This window comes from Gymnogyps californianus, chromosome 14, assembly GCF_018139145.2.
Source record: "Gymnogyps californianus isolate 813 chromosome 14, ASM1813914v2, whole genome shotgun sequence".
NCBI classification, from domain to species: domain Eukaryota; kingdom Metazoa; phylum Chordata; class Aves; order Accipitriformes; family Cathartidae; genus Gymnogyps; species Gymnogyps californianus.
The window spans coordinates 554,081-571,401 of NC_059484.1; the positions used below are offsets into that span (position 1 = coordinate 554,081).

At 51.2% G+C, this 17,321-nt stretch overlaps 1 protein-coding gene across 1 annotated transcript in view; it reads right to left on the bottom strand.

Annotated features, from left to right (window-relative positions):
- PSD2 (pleckstrin and Sec7 domain containing 2) overlaps positions 1-15,730 on the bottom strand; it is a 44,695-nt gene extending 28,965 nt beyond the window's left edge. Inside the window, exons 1-5 of the mRNA XM_050905426.1 lie at positions 15,210-15,730; positions 8,691-9,179; positions 7,091-7,285; positions 1,011-1,091; positions 333-445 (exon numbers count right to left, since the gene is read on the bottom strand). Coding sequence (XP_050761383.1) covers positions 333-445; positions 1,011-1,091; positions 7,091-7,285; positions 8,691-9,179; positions 15,210-15,730 — 1,399 coding nt within the window. The remainder of the gene's footprint in view (positions 1-332; positions 446-1,010; positions 1,092-7,090; positions 7,286-8,690; positions 9,180-15,209) is intronic.
- Between the last annotated feature and the right edge of the window lie 1,591 nt (positions 15,731-17,321).

The window sequence follows — 17,321 nt, forward strand, 5'->3', positions numbered from 1 at the left end:
CAGCCACTGATCCAGGCTACAGCTGAGGAGCTTGTCTTCAGCACAGCTCATATGCAGTTAAGAGGACGAGGGTCCGAGCTCACACTCAGACCCTCAGATTCTGATCTGGCTCTCTTCGGGGGTCTGTACAGCACCCAGTGTCCCCACTCCCTCCCAGGGCAAGGATAATCAGCAGGGCAGGATCCCAGAGAAAGGGAGAAGCTGCAGCCTTGCCAGCCCAGTGGGTGCTATTCAGGCCCAGCTGTGGATGGCTGGTTTTACACTCAGGCTCTGTGACACACGTGCACTGTGAGTGTGCAACAGACACTAGAGCCAGGGAAAGAAAGCGGTACCTTCAGACGTGCTCTCTTCTGGGTTGCACTGGCAGTATCGCCGGGAGAAATGAATCAGCACCCGCTCCCGCTCCTGCGTCTCTCCCATCAGCGGGAACGCTTTCAAGAACGTCCTGCAAAGAGAAAGTGATACTTAAAGATGTCATGGATCAATCTGCTGGGCAGCATCCATGCTAAGGAGGGAGATGGAAAGGGGGTCCTCAGAGCAGCTAGGAAGGCCTTTGTCCTCCCCCCAGCCTGTGCACCCCTGGGCCCCTGCAGGTGCAATGCAAAGGGTGTCTATGGAGCCAGCTCTGAGCTGTGTAGGGAAAGATGCTGTCACCTGAGATCTGACCCACCTCTGGCTTGATGGCACCAGGATGGGTTGTCTGTCCCAAGGGAAGAAGTTGCTCCCACTTGCTCTGATTTTGTACGGGATGGGATTCCTGGGGAAGCTGCTCTCCACCATGGGGAAGCAGGTTGTGGGCCCTCCTGTCGAAGCCCACTTTTGGTGGCAGTACCTTGTGCCAAACATGACACCAAAGCAAAGATTAAACGACAACCTGGAGCTCCCCCCAGTCCCTGCTCCTACCACACAGACAGCCTCCATGGCGTCGGGAAGCCTGGAGGAGAAACCCACCGCGCTGCTCCGCTCTGTCCAGCCCAGGCCCTACGCGGGAGTGCCAGAGACCAGCTCACCTGAGTGCTTTGTCAAGGGTCAGGCCAGTGAAGTCAAAGAAGCTGAGATACTCCTCTGCTACCAACTTGCTAAATTCGTTACTGTAATTAAAGAGGGAGTAGTCAGCCCTTTCATCAGGGAAGAAGACACTGTCCACAAGAGGAACAGCAGACTGCTGCCTCCTGGCCAGCCCAGCTCCCAGCGAGACACTGCAGTCATGATCCCAGACCCAGGGGGACTTTCTCCTAGCTTGAAATGCTGCTGGAAGACCTCTAAAGGGCCCTAACATGCCCACAGCCTAGCACTGCGGCTGCCAGCCCTAGGCACCTGAGAACGAGAGATGCCTGCCCCCACTGCACCCCTCTGCTGTGCTGCTGGCCAGGCAGAGCCTCTTCCCAAACCAGCCAGGAGGAGGAGGCCATAAGGATGTCCTGTGCTCATCTGGCAGCTTCTCCCTTACCTAGTCCTCTCCCATTGCTGGACGTGGTCCCCTCCTCCTACTGCAATTCCTGCTCTCCACTCCACGTTGGCTCCCATCCCACGCTCTCACCACAGCATCTTGCTCGCATGTCAGATGGATGCCGCTGGGAACTGGAGCAGGAGAGCTCAGCCGAGCTTCTGGCCCTGCTCATCCCTGAATGCTTCTCCAGAAACCATTCCCCTGCCAAGTTTTTGAAGAATGCTTGGAGACGTGTTGCCTTTAAAGCCAGAACAGGTGCTGTTAAGTTCCTCTATCTACACAACTCAGGTAGTGGAACTGCAAGAATAATCAATGAATGCTGGCAAGAAATGGGAGATGATCTCAATATGCTCAGCCTTTGCCATGTGCAATTCCTTTTCCTTCTCCCCACAAAATGAAAAGCATATTGCTGAGCACTGCACATCCAGTTTCACGCCGGGACATGTTACAGGCAGAACTCATTGCCTTTCCTACAGCATTGTTTCATCTTCTGCTGTGAGGTGGATGCTGTAAAGCCTCTGGCATGGATGCTGTTCGGAAGCATGACACACAGCAGGATCAGGCAGAGCAGTGTGACAGCTCCAGGGAAGAGGTCCAGGCTGAGTTTTGAGAGGCAGGACAGAAGTATTGGTGCTGGAGTTTGCGCAGGAGACTTGTTTCAAAGCCGTATGAAGCCACAAGGCCTCACACTCATAAAACAATCATATCATTTGGGATTGCTAGCTCTGGGAAAGAGCACGTCCTCATGGGCCCATGGCCCCCTGGATTAGTCTGTCTGAAGCAGTGCCACAACGACTGGCGAGCAGATTCCTGCCAGCTTCCCAGGAAGACTTCTCCACTTGTCTTGGAACTTCACAGCAAGGTGATGTGAGATGCAGAAGATGACCACATGTTTGTGAAAGGAGATGTCACCACATCTTCACCCCTGTGCCAAAGAACGAGCAGAACCAAGCAAGCCCCAGGCCTCCTCTGGGATCCTCTCAGCTCTAAGTCTGCAGAAGACCTCATGCATTGGCTGTGCCAGTGCTGGGAACTAGCCAGCGCTCTGCCTTCCTCAGGTCAGGTCCCACCTCACACGTGCAGTTGTAGTCTCTCAGAAAAAAAGGTCTGATTCCTTCTGTTTGGGCACCTTTTTACCAGGTCTCCTGGGAACCTGCTTGGGCACTCTGGGCACTGGGCACACAGCAACAACTGCCATGTACTGCAACACTGCAGCAATCAACAGGGGAGAACAGTGTCTGACTCCCCCTGCTTAACCTCAAGCTGGGCTTGAAGGACTGGCCTTGCCCAAGGCTCCCTAAAGCCAAAAGACTTGGCATGTCTATAGGTCAGCACAGATCTTGGGCGGGCTGAATTGCTCTTGAGATGTCTCCATGGCCTGCACTGGGAGCTACACCCTAATTTACATTCCTAACTAGATCTATAGTCAGGCAGGATGAAGGTGGGTGGGAGCTCCCCTTCACCCCACTCTCCCATCAGGGCAGCCTGGAAAGGCAGGCAGGCCTTGCTGCCTGCCCCTCAGCTCACGGGGTCTTGCTGAAGGCCAGGAGTCCATAGAGAATTTGTGACCCCCAGGACAAGTGGTCTGTGCCAGCTGCTGTGGTGCCAACAGTCCCCAGCCTGGGTGCCCATCATGCCTTCCTGTGTGCCTCACTTGGTCCCTCTCTGCTTGGAAAAGCTCCAGGCAGGGACTGCCAGCTCTGCTGAGGGAACCAGACAGTGTTGCAGGACACCTGAAGGCAGCCAGCCCCCAGGAAGCAACAAACTCCTGTGTCTAGCCGGGGGCTCAGTGACATTGATGGGACCCTTCTCCCTGAGCTCCAGAGCCAGTTAACATGCCCCAGGCATGCCTGGGACACAGAACTCCAACACTGCCCAGGGCAAGACCATGGCCTACACTAAGGTGGGCTTAGGTGTTTGCTCTGGTTTCCTCGTTCAAGAATTGACCTCTCTCTCTGTGCCAGTCCCAGCCCCTCCTGCAGGAGCGGGTGACACTTCCACCATGCAGCTCAGACATGACAGAGACATCCTCGCAAGAACAGCAAGGTGTTTCCCATGGGGACATGTCTGGCATCCTCTGGCTGGTGGCCCTGCCACACAGCCAGCCTCTACAGACCTCCTCTCACCTTACACCCCAGCTTGACGCTTCCTCCCTCTGCCTGGTTTGGGAAGGTCCAGGCACCAAGAGTGCTTACGGACCTGCTGGGTCACAAGCCACCCTGGGTGTAACACAGGAGCCCCGGCCTTTTCTCACAGTTTCGTTCCTGCGTGGCTGGATGTGGACAGGTATGTGTTCTTTTACAGCCTGAATCACACTGTCCTACAGAGCTAAGCTGTATTGTCAAGGATCCTTTTTGTGCCACAGTCACCTGGCTCAAAATAAGATTGTCCATAAGAAGTTTGGCTAAGTAAAATTCATGTAATCTCCAGGGGAGGAAAATATGCTGTGTGCCCATGCCATACTGCCCATGGGACTCTGACAGACCCCCAGTTCTCAGTGCACTGTGATGCTGAATCTGTGCTCTGCTGCCTGCTCCGTTGCTGCCTGCGTGGTTTTGTGAGCACAGCGCTCTCTTGGGAAACCCTGCAAGGAAGCACCTGGCACTACCGTCTTCATGGTCTGGCAGCTGAGACAGTTCAACCTCCATCCAGCAAGAGACACATGACTGTGGGTAGTGACAGAGCTGAGACAATGCCACAGACCAATCCAGGAGCAAGAACCTTCCATGGAGAGTTCAGTTGCCAAAACACATGCTCTTCAGGAGACGAAGGTAGTTTCTGGATTTGAGGTTAATTTCACAGAATTGTGTCAGCTGGAAAGAAACTATTTGGAGATATCCAATCTGCATTTTCTTGTTCATCAAGCCTTTTCTACTTATCCTGGTTTTGGCTGGGATAGAGTTAATTTTCTTCCTAGTAGCTGGTACAGTGTATTTTGGATTTAGTGTGAGAATAATGTTGACAACACGCTGATGTTTTAGTTGTTGCTAAGTAGTGCTTATCCTAAGCCAAGGATTTTTCAGTTTCCCATGCTCTGCAAGTGAGCAGGTGTACAAGAAGCTGGGAGGGAGCATGGCCAGGACAGCTGACCCGAACTAGCCAAAGGGATATTCTATACCATAAAATGTCATATGGGGGGGAGCTGGCTGGGAGGAGCCGATCGCTGCTTGGGGACTGGCTGGGCACCGGTCGGTGGGTGGTGAGCAATTGCATTGTGCATCACTTGTTTTTCTTGAGTTTTATGTCTCTCTTTTTGTTATCTTCCTTTTCATCATCATCATCATCATTATTATTATTATTACTATTATTATTAATGTCAATTATTAAACTGTTCTTATCTCAACCCATGAGTTTTACTTTTTTTTCCCAATTCTCCTCCCCATCCCACCGGGGGGGTGGGGGAAGAGTGAGCTAGCGGTTGCGTGGTGCTTAGCTGCCGGCTGGGGTTAAACCACGACACTACTTGTTTGACAATGATGAATGTTTTTGGTTTTGGTTTGGTTTTTGGTTTTTTTGAGAAAATTGCCAGTGTTCACAAAGAAAAAAAGGGGTTAAAATGAGCTAAAAAACTTTAAAATGAGATTTTACTTTTTGCACAACCCTCCTGCCCAGCCCACTTCCTACATGGAGCTGGCCTGAAAGCATCACTTAAACTTACCCTGCTCCCACCACTGTAGGTTGGTCTTACATTGTCTTAAGTAAGCAAGACCAACTTAAAACACCTATCCTCATACTTCTTCCTTTCCTGCTCTGCAAATCCACCTGCTTGGTCGAAGAGCGTGGAGCTCTATTCAGGTCTTGTGCTGGGAAATGATTCAGATGTCAAAAACCCAGCTGATCAAAACAAAAGTTTTCTTTTAAAGGCTGTGTCAGTTCCCAAATGTGGGTCACCAAACAGCTTTCCAAGGCGTGAGGATTGCAGGTGTGAGTGAGAACTGCAGGAACTAGCAAAGGGGCACACTCAGATGCACGCCAGAGACCCATTGCTTGAAACTTCCCCCACTCAGTGAGCTGTCATGGCAAATTTGCAAGAAAGGAGAAGGACGTTAGACCCGAGGCAGCAGCGACCACGTCCTAGTTTTGGCTGGGATAGAGTTAATTTTCTTCTTAGTAGCTGGTACAGTGTTGTGTTTTGGATTTAGTGTGAGAATAATGTTGATAACACGCTGATGTTTTAGTTGTTGCTAAGTAGCGCTTATCCTAAGTCAAGGATTTTTCAGTTTCCCATGCTCTGCCAGCAAGCAGGTGCACAAGAAGCTGAGAGGGAGCATGGCCAGGGCAGCTGACTTGAATTAGCCATAGGGATATTCCATACCGCAGAACGTCATGCCCAGTATATAAACTGGGGGTAGTTGGCCGGGAGGAGCGAATCGCTACTTGGGCATCGGTCAGTGGGTGGTGAGCAGTTGCATTGTGCATCACTTGTCTTTTCTTGGGGTTTTGGGGGGTTTTTTTTTGTTATCTTCCTTTTCGTTACTATTATTATTATTATTATTATATTTATTATTGTTATTGTTAGTATTATATTTTATTTTACTTTAGTTATTAAACCGTTCTTATCTCAACCCAGGAGTTTTACTTTTTTTTTCTATTCTCCTCCCCATCCCACCGGCGGCGGGGAGCGGAGTGAGCGAGGGGCTGCATGGTGCTTAGTTGCTGGCTGGGATTAAACCACGACAAACCAGCAATGCACCTGCTACAAGAACAGCAGCACAAAAGAATGGGGATGCTGCCAGGTGGTACAAACAGCCTCTCTAGGAGATCATTCATGAGTTCCTTCTGTCCCAGGACTAAGCTGGGAGTCACAGACGATCCTTGGTACTGAAAGCTTGGGTATTTGCTGAGGGACAGTTGTGTTCTGCTGATCTGGAGAGGAGTGAGACATTTCAAGGACATAAAAAAACCCCCAGCAACACAGGTTATATCTGATCCAGGAGAAGGATGATGGGGATTGGTGTCCTCACACCCACTGGCATCCTAAAATAATCTGTTACTGCTACACTCATTACTGTTACTCTGTCTCTTAGAAATCTCTGTAACTCTCCCACTTTTGAATAAACACTTCTTATTTCCCTTCTGCCTTACCCAGGCAAATCTACCAGCTGAGGTGCTTGGACCTCCAGTGTGTACCTGGCTCACCATCAAACCCTTCATGCCATCTATACAGAGTGGGTCAGGAGGCACTGCAGCAAGAAGATTTTGGGGTGCAGACATGAAAAACCCGGGGACTGGCAGGGAGCCCAGTGCAGGTCCAGGTCTGGATTACAAACCTTTCTGCCTGGGGATTGCTTTAAGGGGGGTCTTGCTGGGCCCTTACCAAATGCAGGAAGCTCTTGGTTCTGGTGGGCAGCAGCTTGTGGCAGTTAATGCCTATACACACAGGCAACTTGTAGAATTCAGGTTGCAAGGGCACTGGGCTTGGACCAGTTTCAACTGGAAGGATCTCCAACAGCCCTGACTCCATCCAGCAAGCCCTTGCAACAGCAGGCTTCTCCCTTCCTGCCTTTGTCCTGTCCTCCCAGCACAACCAGTGCTCCCCCAGACCCTCCCACCACAGCTGTGTTTCTGCTGGCCACGCTCAATGCTGCCATCTCAGTCAACCCCCTCGCAGGGTTGGCTGCAACCCAAAGCCCCACTTACTTTTTCCCAAGCTGGCGTGCCACATCGCAGCGCTTGAACCCTTCGAGGTTGTAGAGGCGCTTGGCCAGCCTCTTGGCAGCCTCGCTATCCGCCCTGCAGCCGTTTGCCAAGGTGTCCGTGCTGCCCTGGTCAAGCTGCTCCGTGCTGCCCATGTCAGAGTCGGAGTCTGACAGCGCGTCTTTCAAGCTGGCGTCGCTATACAGAAACAAGAAACAATTCAAGGAGCAGCAATGTGACTTGACGAAACCCACAGAAAAAGCTACATTTTGATTTCTTCTTGTCCTAACCAAAAAATATGAAAAACCAACAATACGTTTGTGAACTGTACATTGGACAAACCCTCTTTCATTTCAGGTCAAATGAAATAGTACAATTTAATTTCAAATTTGTAGAAAAAGACTGAAGATAAGGTGACTTCTCCCTGAGAAATGAGAACGTATCCATTCAAAGCAAGCAGCCCCAACACCTTTTTAAGCTTCCTCTCTCTCCACTGGTATGGAAAGGGATACCAAGCTCTTTCAGAGCTGTGGACATTCAGGAAATCTTAGGGATAGATGGTATGCTTTTCAGTTCAGATTATTTGCCGAGGATGAGAAACTGCACTTGTACAAATCGTGCCAATGGGACTGGCACCAGACCTGCTGTCACTGGTGGGCTGCTCCTCTCCCAGCTGCCTGCCGGCGCCGTGGCCAGCTGTTCCCACAGACAACACGCTGAGCAGCCCCACTGGCACCATGTAGGTGGGGCTGCGTCCCTTTATTTTCTTGCTCAAGGCCAGCTATGGCACCTATTCACACATTTTTGGGCAGTGTGGCTCACTGAAGGCCTGATAGCTAGCTGGACATACGGCCTCACTCCAGCTCTCCCATGACCTGGCTGCTCATCACCTGGCTTCCTCATGCAAGGAAGTGCCCTGCAGATGAGCTGCTGTCTCCCAGGGATGATGGTTTGGGTCTGAGCTGGTCCAGAGGATGAAGTCTCTGCTGATCTCCTCGCTGCCTGCAGAGGAACCTTTGGGGAGGCCTCTACAGGGGCACCTAGTCCTAAGTGAAACCTTGAGGTTTCCCTGCACTTCAGAGTGCATTTGGGAGTGTGCCTGACTGCCTCCAACCTGCCAAGGGCTTTTGCAGATGTCAGGCAGACAAGGCAGTGGTCTGCCCAGCGGAGCCCCAGCTTTGCCTGCTGTAAGAACAGGCAGGATTTGTGAGCAGCCAGATGAATGGTGGTGCCGTCCAGAGCAAACGTGAACACGAAGTGCTGAGCCTTGGCTTTTCTTGGGCTCGCAGGGCTCCTACAGGACCCTGCAGCTCACCTGCAGTTTGGGGTCCTGGGCTTGAGAACAGGGAGGACTCAGACACAGGCCCACTGGGGACTGGCTGGTTTAATGCCATGAGACCTTGGTCCCCAGCTGCAGTCCTAACCTACCGGTAGGAAAGTTTTTCCTGTTGGTGTTTGGCCTCTCTGCCATGACAGCATGTGAGAGGAAGCATAAGGGGAAAAAAAGCAGCTCCATCTCTATCATGTCCTGTGAGCATTGCTCCTGGACTGGGACCCTGTAAGCCAAGGAGCCCTTGCCCAAGGAATTCCCAGCCTCTCTTACCTGATGGAGTTAATGATCTTGGTGGCATCTTCCTCCGACCCTTCCACGTGGAACCCGTTTGGGATACTCTTCAAGGACAACCGGCTCAGCACGTTCTCCGACCTGCTGCTGGTAATTGAGTGCCTGAGAGGGCTCCCAAAATCCCCCTCTGCTGGCTTTGCTGCTGCCTGCTCTTGCTTATCAGCAGCCATGTGGTGAAGGGCTTCTCTCTGCTGGGCTACCAGTTTCTGCTCCAAGAGCTCTGGGCTTTCCTTGACCCTTTGCTGGATCAATGGGGTGAGCGGGGCCTCAAAACTGACACAGCTGTCTGTCTCGTCTGTGAGAGAGAGGACATCCAAAGAGTCCAAGCTGCTGTAGTATGTACCCTTCATAAGGTCAGACTCAACTATCTTCTCAAAGGTCGAGCTGAACCCATCCCTGATGTCTTTGAACTGAAAATGTTCCTTGTCATCCTCACTGCAGCTCAGCTTGGCATCTCCAGAAGCAAACCTGGACCAAAAAGGGAAATGTCGAAAATAGTGTCAAGGTAATTGCTTGCACTGTTCCACTTGGAGCTACGAGGCAAGAGAAGAGGCAGAAATGGATGCTGTGATTATAGGCCCTTGGGACCTTTCTGTGGTATAACCTGCTTGGTTCCCAATTTTATTACAAGCTTCTAGAGCTGAAAAAGGCAGAGTTTTATGATGAGCAATCCCAGGGGCCCAGCCAACCTTTAATTTGGTCATGCCCCAGTAAAAAGCCAGACCTCTGAACTGGAGACATTTGCACCTGACACCTGCTACTGGATCCACTGCCAGAAAGGATTTAATCTGCAGGTTCTCTCTCCCTTCAAGTGCTCCAATTATGGCTACTTCAAAAGCATGAAAATCCTTAAGATTGAGGCCATTTCATCTAACTTTGAATGTTGGCAGCAAATGTCCTTGATCCCTTTAATAGCGGAGAAAAAGCAGAAGCTTTTAGGGAGTAATTCATATGCTGTAACTTAAGCCTTTTTTCTTAGATGAGGCACCCTAGAAGTGCAAAGCACCCTACAAATAGTTTTCTCTCCACTGAGAGGGATGTAAAAGGTGATGGACACACACCCAGACAGGGGAGGTTCCATGCTGCTTTACAGCTAGCCTGTGGGATTCAGGCACAGCATTACAGGCTGTGAAACGCATCAACCTACAAGCCTAGCTTCCAGGTAAGCATGGATGACTCTCAGCAATGCCGACTCTGTGTTAGCTTTGAATGCAGGGGCATTCATTCCAGTGTACTTCTCAATATGAACCCACACTGGGAGAATTAATCTGAGTCAAATCCAGCAACACCCACTGTGCTGGGAGCCCTGGAGAGCTGGGAGGGCTCAGTCCCTCCTGGAATAGACCAGGCTGCACAGACCTGCCTGAAATATCCCGGGTTTCTCAGGTGAAACCTGGCTCCCCACTTCCAGCAGACGCTGCTGTCATTTGCTTTGTCAGAACCCGACATTTCATGCTGCGATACAGGTGAAAGCTAGGGGAACAGTAAGCTGCTTTTCCTCCATCTGTGATGGAGTTAACTTTCTTCATAGCAGCACATAAGGTGCTGTGGTTTGGATTTGTGACTAGAACAGTGTTGATAATGTACCTATGTTTTATCTATTGCTGAATGTGCCTGCACAGCGTCAAGGCTTTCTCTATTTTTCCCTCCCCAGCAAGTAGGCTGGGGGTAGGCAAGAGGCTGGGTGGGGACACAGCTGGGACAGCTGACCTGAATTGACCAAAGAGATATCCCATGCCATATAATATCATTCTCAGAAAAAAAAAAAAAAAGGGAGGGGGGAGGGTTGGTCTTTCAAAGTAGCCATTGCTCAGAGACTGGCTGGGCATCAATCTGCTGGTGGGAGATGTTGAGCGATTGCTTTTGCATCACTTTTTTTTTCTTTTTCTTTTTCCTTCACTTATTAAACTGCTTTTATCTTGATCCACAAGCCTGCTCACTTTTGCTTTTCTGATTCTCTCCCCCATCCCACAAGGAACGGTGGTGAGAAAGTGGCTGGATAGGTGCTTAGTTGCTGGTTGGAGTCAACACACTGCACCTCCTCACTATGGCTGTCTCAGTTTGGAAACCCTGTGTCAGCATCATGGCTGTGCCTAGTGCCCCTGCTAATGAGCACGGCCTCACTTTGCAGCAGAATACATTTCCCTGAGATGAATTCTGGGGGTGGATCATGGATAAGCAAGTTTCCTGTGCCAGTGAACGAGATGCTGTACCTGTGCATGCCCAAACCCAGCTATTGCTAGTGATGTTTCCTACTGGGCGTCAGTGACAGCCCACTCCCTGCCTTGCACATCACCTGGCACAGAAGAGATCTCCTTCCACAAAGCAGGATAAACTTTAAAAACTTCATCCCCTTGTGACAGGAAGGACTTTACAGCCTTAATTACACCCAGCGGTGGGAATTACGGACTGCCTTGGCAGCTCATCCCATTGCTAAACTTCTTGCAACAGCCCCCATCCCCAGTGAACTTCCATGTCCCTTCCCCTACACAGGGTCTGTGTCCTCCCAACACCCAGGAAAAACCCTGGGCTTTTGTGGTTTCCCCAGGTCCTCCAAGAGACCCATCACACCTCCTCTTGGCCTGCATCGCTTCACTCCCATCACCAGCATGTCTTTGTGTGGGAGCACCCATGCAGGAGGGCATACCCTGGCCCATCCCTGTGAGGTGTGGTGCACAGCATGTGTTTCCAGGGGTGTTGTGCACTCCAGCTGTGTCTGTAGGTATTCTCCTGGGTGCTCCTGGGTATCAAGCCCATCAAGAGCCATCAAGCCCTGCACCTCCTCGACATTACTTAGCAGGTCCCACATTGCCATAATCTCAAGCCAGACAGCTCCCGCTGTCTCACCACACTGAACAGAATTATTTCCATTAACTGTTCACACCACAGAGCTTGTATTTTCCAGTCCTTTATTTATCCCTTGAGCCCAAACTCATACAGAAGGCAACAAAGTGAGAAAGTCTGTGTCCCTACAAATGCCCCAGCAAAGGCTGCGTGGGACAGACCACAGAGACCAGGGCAGGAGCCGTGGTTCTGGATGGGTCAGTGGGCACCAACCAGTCAGGCACATCGCATCTCGCCTTGTGTGGTCCCAGAGAAGACGGAGGACAAAGAGACTTTCTACAGCTTACACCAGCCCAGGAGCACCATCTGCATCTAATTCAAGCGAAGCCAGGCTAAGGTGCAAGACAGTGAAAGACCTTGCTCATGTGAATGAGCCTGACCCCACAGAGAAGTGTCGCGTACTTATTACACAGCCTGGAAGGCAATTGCTTTACTTAAATAAGGAGCCGTATATTTATTTGCATTGTAATCACAAGGTTTTGTAAGCGTATTGAAGTAACGCTGTATGTAATTGCCTGTGCTGCTTTTCCCAGTAATCTCTGAAACACTGTTTTATTGCTTACGGCAAGGCATGCAGAGCAATGCACTTGGTTATTATTGCAGCTGAACTGTACTGGATTTTTATGCACTGAGTTGTTTACATTTCACTTCTCACTGGTTAATTAGTTGTAATAAGGTACAACCTAGTTTGCTGTGCTGGTGGAGTGGGGTGTCCTGTCAGAGAAGGGCATGATGGAAATCAGGACTTTCTATGCACTGCAAGCTTTCTGCAAAGTTTTTCTGAAAGTTTCTTTAATGGAATTTGAATTGCTCAACAGCTGTGTGTTGCCATGGGAGGAAATGTGTGGGCAAAGGCAGCAGTCCCAAACCTGCAGGTACTAAGTGCATCTACAAGCCAAAGGTGGGGATTCTTCTATTAAAAAGTTTGACCTTTTTGCATGAGTTCATGGGGCTGAAAGCAGAGAATATCATTCACTGGTGAAGCTCTCAGTTTGACTGCAGAGCTGCGACCTCCCTGAGATCAACAGGGCCAATGTTGGGGGCTTCTGGGAAGGTGAAAGACCTCCAGGCAACATAGCCATAATGATGGGAAAATGGGGCTTTGACAAATGGTATATTGGCACACCAGTGGATGTCATGGGATAAACCAGAAAGGGGGTAAAAGGGATTCAGTTAATGCAAACTGCAGCACAAGCACTAAAGCTTTGGCTTTTTTTCCTTGACTTTTTTAACAACTATTTCCTGCATAGATGCACTAACCTACCTTCAGCAGGGCAATCGTGGTTTCTTTCTCCAGCTCCACCACGGAGTTGATGACCTTGGATGACTTTTTCCCCTTTAATTCTCCATTGGTTCAGCGGGAAGAACAAGACTCAACCCCTTCTTGTAAAGAAGTACTTTAAGATCCAGGGACAAAATGCATCATATGAGCACCAACATGCGGATGATGACAAGTGATTTGTTCCCCAGGAGTGAATAGTTGACTGCTTATCGGTAAAACATTAGGCCAGAGATAGAGAAACTCCATGTTCTCCTATAGCCAGAATGGGTCATAACAGAAACAGCAACATACCAAAGGGGAGTAAAGAAAGAACTGGGGAAACTCAGAGATGATGCAGGATGACAGTGACTTCCCAGTGCCTCGGTCCATCTGTCAGCTTTGTTACTCCTGATCCACATTGATCTAGGAGAGCCAGACAGTCAGTTACAGTCAGGAAAGACCAGCTCCATGCTGTGTTTGGCCCACCCACATGTTTCTGCCATTTAGCCTAAAGATAGGTGGTCAAAGTACTAAGGAACTCAAACACAGAGAGCTAACCCAATCCCTAGGCAGTAAGTGGTTTCCCAGATTTCAGCTGTGTCCCTGAAGTTTTCCAGCTGTCCTTCTGCCTTTGAATATAGTGCGTGACTTGTCCCTTGTGCATTCAGCTTCCCAAAAGACTTATTTGCTATCCACGTGAATATGTTTAGAGCATAAGATCATGGGCTGCACATGCAGAGCCCAGTCAGGTTGCATCATCTCCAAATCCTCAGCCTGCCACTTCTCCCAATTCATGCCCTAGTACCTTAAAATAATTGCACTTCCAGTGATTGTAGCAGCATTCACTAACCACCACCCTTAGCTTCCTCTTGAACTCACAGTCTCTGCCGGGGAGCCACATACCAAGCAAATATGATTCCCTTTGCAACCTGAGAGACTTGCAGACACCCAAGACCTGACTGCATAGGTTACGAGGCTCGTGAGACCTGCCGGGGGGTAGACTCCCCTAGCTCTCTGGACACCAGCAGCCTGCATTGGACACTCTTCCTCTTCAACACCTTCAATTGTGCTTATTGAAACAGTGCTGCTCCTTCTTGCTGGGAGCCTTGGGTAAAACAAACCATCAGCTTTTTATAGGGGAGCCTGTTCAACACTAGAGACACAATGAATTAGGGACGCCTGTCATCAGCCCACACGCTGTGTGGCTTCCCAGCTCTGCTGACACTCCTGCCTACGCTCCAGACAGCGCTCTGAGCAAACGGCTCAGCCTGAAGCCTGCACTGGACTAAAACTAGGAGGTGATTCACAGGCCCCTCTTGGCCACTCTGTCCCTTTCACATGTTCTCCTCTTAAGGGGGCCATACTCCTCAGTGACAACCCCTGCTGCTCTTCTCCAGCCCCCTCCTGCTTGTAGCATCTCTCCTGTGCTGGGGTAGGTATGTAGGCAGGGCCATAAGATTCACAGCAGCCATCAACCCCAGGTGGCTACAATACAGACACCTGGATGATTTCTGGTGGCAAAAAAGGGAAGCATCCGTACTCCTCCCACAGGAACGGCATGGGAAGCACCCCACCTCATCCCAGTGACCAGTCATTTCCCTTCAGCCCCCAACTGGCAGATCCCCAGGGAGGCCTGGGCACTTGCAGAGGCATAAAATCAGCTGTGGACACCACACTGGTGTGGGTGTCCCCCAGCCTGGAGAGTTCTCCCATGAAGTCAGGCTGCCAGTACAGAGGACACAGAGACCGAGGGGCATTGCACACATGCTGGTTTGTCTCAGGCACCTGAGAATAGGATGACACTCATATCTCTTGTCTCACACTGCTATCCCTGTGCCACCCAGGCACTGGTAACACCTGTGGGGAGCAAAGCTCAGTGCCTTGCCCTCTCTTACTAACGGCATGGTCCTTTGGATACAAAGCTGTAACCTGCTAGCCCAGGGACTGCCAGAGCAAGACAAGCTGCCAGGACCAGCCTTCCAGACAAGCCCAGCTCTCCATCATCCCCAGGCTGTCGCACTTGACCTAAGTTATCTCAGGTAACTTTGCCGTAAGTGCTGCAGCTGAATCTCCAACTTGCAAGTGGGACACCCCCAAAGTGAGCACAACCAGCACCCAGCACTCTTGAGATCCTTAAAGCTTCTCCTTTGCTTTAGTGACTCTGTAGGCAGACGTTGGCTCTAATCACAGCTTTTCTACATTTGTAACAGTGAAAAGCAGTGTGAGAAGCCCAGAGAGGAAAAGAGTGAAAAGCCACAGTCAGCCATGAGAGCAGCTGCAGCTTTTTAAACTGATGAGTTACACACGGAGCAGAGTAACTCGAACCAAGGAGGCTTGAGAAACAACACGCATAAGCCAGCACTGAGCCGACGTTACGATGGCTTCACACTCACCCGAGCTGCTCCTCTGGCTCGTCAGCACTTAGAGCTTCTGAGGATCCCAGGACGCTGTGCCACCGCTCCTTGCTGAGGGCCTCGCTAGGTATCTCCTGGCTGGGGGAGCCCCTCTCCCCCAAATCCGTGCTGCTTCGGCTGGGCACGCCGCCGTCCTGCTGCTGCAGCGGCATCTGCTCCTGCCCCACAGCCAGCTCTGTGTCCACGCCGTTCGCCAGCGCTGGCCTGTCCTCACAGCCACTCTCGCTGGCAGCGCCCGTCCCCGGTCCCTGCTCACCCTGCCTCTCGCCCAGCTCCGTCGCCGCTTCCAGACGTTCGTCCCCCTGGCCCCCGTGCTCCCCCTCCGCTCCTCGGGAGGGCTGAGCATCGTCCCAGGGGCTGGCTCTCCCGCTGGCAGGCTCCGGAGCCTGGCTGAGCTGCTCGTCCCCATTGCTGCAGGCCAGCGCAGCCAGCTGCGAGCCCGAGGAATGCAGCTCGCAGCAATCTGCAGCAGACCATGGAAAGTGGCTGTTCTCACTCATATTCCGCTTGTTGTCCCAGCACTTACGGGCTCCCTCCCCGTGTTCAGCTCAGGCTCGGTACTACCTACAACGGAAAAGAAACCACGTCACAAGCGCCTGCGAGGGCTGTCAGAAAAGCACGGGCTTGTCGATAGCAGCTCAGAAGGGCGGCAGTTTGAAGCAGAGCACAGGAAAATGCCCCCCACCCCTCTCGACCCCTCAGTGTAAAAGCAAGGAAGGACCATACTGGGGTTTGCTGCTTTTCCAAAGACTAGTGCTCATTACTTAGCACAGTGAGATCCAGAGAGGAAAATCTACCATTGTGGTCCTGAGCCATCAGGGGTCCACGCACCCACCTTCTCCTGCTGCTCCCATAACCCCCAGCCAGCCCCAGCCTCAGGCACAGGGGACCTGTACCACGCAGGCTGTCGGTGCCGCAGCTGTGGCAGGCAGCTGCCCAGGGCTGGGGACAGGAACGTAGCATGGCTGCTTTTCCCAGGCTGGCTACCGGGGTGCTATTCCCAAGTATTCCCTACCTGCCAGAAATAGGAGAAATAGGAGAAATAGGAGATAGGTGTGATTTTTTTCTTTTTAACACTTCTAAGCAGCTGTCATGTGCCAACCTGTGTGATTCTCCCTGCTGACTTTGCATGTCTGCAGAGCTTCTTGCCTGCCAGAGTAACACTTCTCTTTTCCCGACACACAAGTACTGCTGAAGGGTGTCACAAGTTGCCAGCTAAGACTGGCAAAAGTGTCCTTATTGAATATACCCTGGGATGCTCTCTCTGTAGGGCAAGGGATGGACGCTGTATTGCACCAAATGAGACAAGTAGCTTTTTGATAAAAAGGCACCTTATTGGTGAACATGCCCATTGATGCAATGTTTGCAAGTCTTACAAGCACCATCCTTAGCCATGGGCTGTAGCCCCACAGTGCCGTGCAAGCTTTTCTCCACTGTAACCCCTGCAGCTGCAATCAAGTGCCACCAGAAGTGATCTCTTCTGGAAGCAGGGGTTTCTGTATGGCGCTCAGGCTGAGCCATGGTAACAGCTGATTCTGTTTTAAAACACATCTGTCTTCACCTGCACAGGAAGCATGGCTGATCAATTACAGCTGGCAGATGGGACCCCTGGGTTCTCCCCCTAATTCTGTTCCTAACTCACATCTCAAGCAGATCATTTAAACTCCCTGCCTCAGCTTCCCTCTCTGTAAACCAGGGATTATACATCACCTCTGAGAAGCCATGAGGGTTCCCAGATGTCAGCAATGGGCTCTGGGTGCTCTGACTTGCTGAGCTGCAGCTCTCATTAGCAGTAAAATCACTAATTGCTTGGCCAGTGCAGGGCTGTACTAGTTCTTGCTAACAAGAGGTGCTGGGCTGCAGCTGCCTCTGCTCTTACAACCCCTCACCCCGTGGAGATGTCAGCAGCCTCCTCCGTGCTGCTGATTCCTCTGCACCTGAGCAAGGAGCAATGGAGAGGTGGGATTCGACCCCAAACACGCCTCTATGGCCTGGGTACGGGCAGATCCACACAGGTACGTGCTGAGTTGCTGGCTGAGCAGGACAGATCCCGAGGGGAACCCCAATCCCTGGCTGACTTTGCTCCAGTCC